The sequence below is a fragment of the Callorhinus ursinus genome, unplaced genomic scaffold (assembly GCF_003265705.2).
Source record: "Callorhinus ursinus isolate GAN/ISIS: 27379988/994484 unplaced genomic scaffold, GSC_fseal_2.0 scaffold92, whole genome shotgun sequence".
Taxonomy (NCBI): Eukaryota; Metazoa; Chordata; class Mammalia; order Carnivora; family Otariidae; genus Callorhinus; species Callorhinus ursinus.
In genome coordinates this window covers 486,652-492,715 of record NW_027397154.1, presented here as the reverse complement: position 1 = coordinate 492,715, position 6,064 = coordinate 486,652, and the positions used below count along the sequence as shown (strand labels likewise).

Genomic DNA, 6,064 nt, shown 5'->3' with positions numbered 1-6,064 from the left:
GGTGGGGAGTGGGCCGGGGTGGGCAACAGGCTGGGGTGGGGAGAGGGCCGGGGTGGGCAACGGGCTGGGGGATGGGCAGTGGGCTGGGGGATGGGCACCGGGCTGGGTGGGCACCGGACTGGGGGGTGGGCAACGGGCCGGGGTGGGGAGCGGGCCGGGGTGGGCACCGGACTGGGGGGTGGGCAGCGGGCCGGGGTGGGCAACGGGCCGGGGTGGGCACCGGACTGGGGGGTGGGCAGCGGGCCAGGGTGGGGAGCAGGTGGGGTGGACACCGGGCGCGGGGGTGGACACCGGGCTGGGGGGTGGACACCGGGCCGGGCAGGCGTGTACGTGCTGCGTGGGCCCACCTCGATGATGTCGGCGTTGGTGCGGCTCTCATGCGGCTCGTTGTACTCCGTGTACTTGAGCAGCACCTTGTCCATGTCGGTGCTGGCATACTGGAACAGCTTGTTGGAGTGGTTGAAGATGATGAGCGCGATCTCACAGTCACAGAGCACGCTCAGCTCGTACGCCTTCTTCATCAGTCCGAACTTGCGCTTGGTGAATGTCACCTGCAGGCGGTGGAGAGGGGGTGGCCCAGTCTGGCTCAGTCAAAGCCTGTCCTGGAGCCCCTGGCCCGGGGGAGAGACAGGCCAGCACCTCTCTGCCAACGCAGGACCAAGATGCAGCCTAGAGCGGCCTCACTGAAGGGAGAGGATGGATGGACAGAATTCCACACCTCTGTGCCAGGGGCTGTGAAGGGGTCGGGGAGGAAAACGGAAGGGCTTCTGGATCCTCCCCTGGGGGAGAAAGAGGGGGGGAATTCATCTTGGGGAACAGGGCGTGCCCAGGCATGGCCTGAGGCTTGTGTACGGTTCCTGGGTGGGAAGTGGGTGGGGGTTGGGGGTGGGGGACACACAGGTGCACCTGCTTACAGCAGCAGACGAGCCTTAGAGTTCTGGGGTACAGGGCTCCAAGAGCTGCAGGGAGGTGGGAGTTCCTCTCCTCCCAACTCAGTCCTTCCCTTTCCATAATAGCCTTCAGAGGCCCCCTCCTCCAGGTAGCCCTCTTGGACTGGCAGGAAGGAGTGGAGGCAGAGGCCAGCTCCCTGCCCTCACCCACTCTACATGGCTCCAAGACCTCCTCACCTGTCGGTTCCGCTCATCAGTGATTCGCTGGATCTGAATCTTTTTCCTCCCCATCTTCTCTGGGGATCCTCAGTGCTAGGGAGGGGAGGGGATTGCTGGGTAGCAGGTCTCGGCACGCCTCACACTGTGCTCATGAACAGCCTGGAACCAGGGCTCAGTTCATGGTCTGCAGGACACCTTCTGCACAGCGTCCTGGGAAGGGGGGGGGGGGGCATGAGAGAACTGTCAGCCCTGGTGACCACCAGCACACCGGCCAGGCTCACAGCACCCCTGGGGCAGGCTGACGGTGTCCACCCCATCCTCAAGATGAGGAGATGGGGGTGCCCTGAGGCAATGGCGTGCCATGGCCAGGCACAAGTGGGCACTGACGCCCAGGGCCCAGGCCCTGGTCCAGGCTCTTTCTGCACCAACTCTGCTGCTCTTGGGTTCTAGATCACTCAGAGCTGGCTTCCAAGGGTCTGGGTCCTAGAGAACGCCCCAGGCCCTTTCCTCTCCCCAGAATCTGCCTGGAGTAGAGACATCTGGGTCCGCCAGCCACCCCTCTGGCCTAGAATGGTACTTCTGGTCCTGGCGCCTGGTGCGGAGAGCACCCACCGAGGCCACGCACGGCTTCCACGGGGTACCTGGTGCCAGGAGGGGTGTGCTCTGGTGGCCGGGGCTCAGGAACACAGGGAAGGCTAGAGCCTGGGGGCCCAGAGTGGGGCTGGGGCTGCAGAGCCCCTCTCCCCCTCCCCCCAGGGCTGCTCCACCCCCATGTCACCCGTGGGCCTCGGCCTCAAAGTTTTGTTTGAAGAAACGGTTCTGCTGCTTAAAATAAATAAACACACCAGCCTTGCAGAGCAGAGTCTGCGAACTTTTTCGGTAAAGGGGTCGATGACTATTTCGGGCCTTGCAGGCCATTCGCTCTGGACAACTCCTTGACGGCTACTGCCGACATCACGTAAACACGGAAGGGTGGTGGAACTCCACTACAACCAGATCTGTAACAACCGGCCCTGAGGTCATGGTCTGCCGACTCCCGCTTGGGGGGGGGGGGGGGCGCGACACGACAGGACAACGCGCTGCGTCCAGGACCCAAGCTCAGGCTGGGCAGCCCTTCCCAGCCTGGTTCACCCTGAAGCTCGGAGCAAGTACAGAGCCATTGGCGTGCACCGAGGAGGTTTCTGGCAGCCGGGCGGAGGCCTCCCCACCTCATGCACCTATAAATCGGCCAGGCTCCGCAGCCAGGACGGGAGTCAGAGCCCCCGCACCACCCGAGTCCAGGATGGGAGGGCGCGTGGGGTCAGAAGCCCAGCCTGAGCCAGGAAATGCCCGCGCTCAGGTGTGGGCAGTGCCCAAACAGGCTGGGTGAGCCCTGGGGGACTGGAAGGGCCCGGGGTGGGATGGAGGCACACGATGACCCCAGGGCCCCTTGGGCTCTGTGAATCCAGGAGAATCAGAGGTGGAGCCTTCCAGGAGAGGGGGGAGGGGGGCAGCGAGCAGGAGGCCATGCTTTCTAAAGCCACTCTGGGTCTGAGGAAGAGCCTTGTTCACAGAATCCAGCCCACCGCTCGAGACACCCCCATCCACAGAGGTCCAGGCAGAGACCCTACTGCAGAGTACAGGGAGGTGGGCTCTCACTGCCCCCCACTGGGTAGAGGGGACAGGCACATCTATCATTTGAAACCCCCTAACCCCCTCCCCCAGCCCCCACTTCCAGGGGCTGCTCAGTTTTCCTGGAGCCTTTCCAGCCCTGCTCAGCCATGGCCCCCAAGGTACCACAGTAGATGCCGAAGTTCAACCTTGGCCTCTCGGCCACAGAGGGCAGGGGAGAGGGGAGGCAGGGAATCTGTGGACTTGGGAGGAGCCAGAAATACCCCTTCCCACCCTGCCCCATCACCAGGGCTGTCCCTCAGGCTCTCCCCAGCCCAGCTGGAAAGAGTGTCTGCTCTGTCCTGAGATCTTCAGGAAACAATGCCGCTCCCTCACAACTAGAGGGATCCCCCCCCCCCCAGAGAGGGGTCCCAGAACCTCTTCCTCTGTTCCTTGTCCTCAAGGTGCTCTATGGGCCCTGGGCCTCCTACTGTCCCCCCTCACACACACCTGGCACAATACCAACACAGCCCAGGCAGCCCCGAGTGGTCCAGCAGCCGCCCCATTCCTGCCTAAACCCCTATCTCTGCCAAAGCCCCACTTGGAAGGCCCCAGCCCAAGGACTTCAGCCCCCCGCTTCCCAGTGCAACCCCAAAGCTGTGGTTTTCAGAGCCACGGTGGCCCGGGCTCCCAGGGAGGGTGGAGAGGGCACGCAGAGGACAAGGGGGCCCCGAAGACAGCTTTGTCACAGAGCCTCTCTGGCCTGGCCCTGCGTGAAGGCTTTCACTGCCGTACTCCCATGCTGGAGCATCCACCTTCCCTCCATCACCCAGTTTCCTAGCTCCCTCTCACCACCTTTTGTGCAGAAGCAAATTCTCGCTGGGATGTAGCTTCTATCAGGTTCGGGCCACTTCTGTCTCTTCCTTCAAGTGGGGAGAGAACCCTCTCTGTGCCCTCGTGGCCCCTGCAAAGTCATTCCTGCAGTCCGACCTTGTTCCCTTGGTTCAGGGCACCCTGTCCTTCCCTTCTGGCACTTCCCACCACCGTACACGAGTACCACTCCGTGCTTCTACTCAATGCCTGGCTCCCCAGGAGCTGGAGCTTCACGAGAGCAGGATCCACAACTGCCCTTTGCACCACTCCACCCCCTGTGAGGAGGAGCTCGGGAAATGTCTGCTCCAAGAAGGGGCTTGTGGTCTAACTCGGGTCAGTGCCACTGCAGGACCCACATCCTGCCCCTCTGCCCCTGAACGTGGACGTTTGGACACCACCGACCAAAGCACTCCAAGCAGGCCTGCCTCTGCAGGCCAGGCCTCAACCCGCCCCATCCGCGGGCTGTCTGGTGCAGAGGGTGAGACTCTAAAGTCTTCTATGGAGCAGCCCAGAGCACATGGAGATGGAGAGGATGGGGTTGCTTAGGCAACTGTCGCCTGGCAACCGGCTCCCTGGCTGATCTCCTACACCCCCCCACCCCCGCTTCATGCTGGGGGAGCTGGGATGCGAGAGGGATCAGGCCTGAGGAGACAGGGAAGCCACAGAGACACCCCCTCCCCCCGCCCCCAGCACCCCCTGACCAGAGGGGAGTCAGGGATGAACAGACCTACCTGCCTGTCCATCCCAGTCTCTGCCAGGGTAGCCCCCAAGTGCTTTCCTAACCCCACGTTTCCCAGGCCCCCTGCCCACCACTGCTCCCTACCTCTGTACCAACACTACCAGAGGACGAGACGCCCCTGCCTTGGGCAGTCCCTCCTCCCATCTAACCAGGAGCCCTCCTACAGAGCAGACCGAGCCTGCAATAATCTCTCTCGCCTTCTATCCATTCTACCCACTCTACATCGCTGCAGCGTCGGAGAGCCCCAGGGCGAGAACAGGAACTCACCACTGACTTTGGAAAAGGGCGGCTGGGGCCTGGGTGGGCACCCTGTCCAAGCTGTGGAGGCCCATCCCGTCCCACTTCCCTCCTACTCAATTAGGAAGCTCCTAATGAACACCTGGACCTCCTTAATTAGCCCCCTGCCTAATGACCTAACCAACTGCCCAGAGCCAGAGGCCGGGGCATCCGTCCTCCAGACGTGCACCTTTTCCCCATCCCTCTTCTCCTTCCCTGTCCTCTCCTCCTCCAGGAAGCCCTCCCAGACCCGACTTTTGGCTGTCTCTCCAGGGCTGGAGGGGGATTAGCAAGATGCGATGGACACAGGGGGTTGGCTAGGATGGCTTTCCGGCTCCGATGGCCCCGCGGCCCGCCTGACCTCAGCCACAGCTATGACTCCTTGGGCTGGTGGCAGCTGTGTCACCAAGTGTAGCCCCTGGGAGGCTCCGCAGCTTCTGCTTCTCCCACTCAAGGCAGTGCTGGCCCGACAGAGCTGGGCAGGGTGGGCCTCCTGGGGGCAGGGAGTGGGGACAGAGAGAGCAGAGGGGCTGGGGGGAGGGCAGCTGGGCTGAGCCCTAGGGAGGCAGGCCAGACCCACCTTCTTTAGGGAAGAGTGGTGGCAGAGAAGCCTCAGCAAATGGAGAACAGAGAGGACACAGGGCTGGAGAGGCTCATCTGACAACACCCTTGACAAGGAGGAGGGGCTGAGGGAACCAGACATGGTGGGAAATCCAGAGCGACCCCCGTGGACAGCCACTTGTCCAAGCTGGGATCCAGACCCAATAGAAACCTGTGGGTTGTATTTACATGCAAATGAGGTGCAAACATTATGCAAAATGTACCCTAAAGGGGGGTCTCAGGCTGGAGGGGGCATGGGAGAAAAAAACAGGCCCCTGCCTCCCCCAATTTAACACCTCTTGGTACCTGAGCAATATTCAAACCATTCTCGGGTTTCAGAATGATGCTATCTCAGTTCCTGTGAGGGCGGCCTGGGGCCAGTGGGGAGAGTGCGGGCCGGCGGTCAGGGTGGCCTCCTGGAGCTGCAGCTGTGTCGGGCTGCCCTTCCTGGGGAGCCCAGTGTCTCCTAGCTCCTCTCCTACTCCCCCGTGGCCCCCACACCCTCCCACCCACACCTGCCAGCCGGCGCCCAGCGGCTCCCGGTGCCCAGGAACTGGAGGGCATCTGCTTCCAGAGCTGCCGTACCGATGCAGGTCAAAACGGAGCAGGGGCCCAGAGAGGCTGAGTGAGCAGCCTCCTGCGCAGAGCACTGGGCTTCCACCCCGCTCTCTGCACGGCGAGAGAGGCAGCCCTCATTAGGCAGGCCCTCCGTCCCTTCCTCTCAGGCTGCTCCAGGCCGCAGGCTGGGTACTGGAGGGGAAGGCAGGAGGCGCCGGAGACAGCTGTCAGCCCTCCTCCGCCCCTTCCCCGTGGCTGGGCTGCAGGGCATGAAATAGGCAGCAGGCGCTGGGGGAGGGGGTGACAAGCCAATCCACCT

At 63.0% G+C, this 6,064-nt stretch overlaps 1 protein-coding gene across 8 annotated transcripts in view; it reads right to left on the bottom strand.

Moving 5' to 3' along the window:
* The window catches only part of MEF2D (myocyte enhancer factor 2D), a 31,701-nt gene that overhangs the window by 14,449 nt on the left and 11,188 nt on the right, over positions 1 to 6,064 (bottom strand). For 7 of the 8 annotated variants that reach the window (XM_073888654.1, XM_073888655.1, XM_073888656.1 and 4 more), the window contains exons 2-3: positions 1,128 to 1,319; positions 348 to 551 (exon numbers count right to left, since the gene is read on the bottom strand). In XM_073888654.1, coding sequence (XP_073744755.1) covers positions 348 to 551; positions 1,128 to 1,181 — 258 coding nt within the window. In that variant the 5' untranslated portion in view covers positions 1,182 to 1,319. Of the gene's footprint in view, positions 1 to 347; positions 552 to 1,127; positions 1,320 to 1,954; positions 2,784 to 6,064 lie in introns of those variants that run through there. The other variant, XM_073888653.1, reaches the window with a different exon arrangement.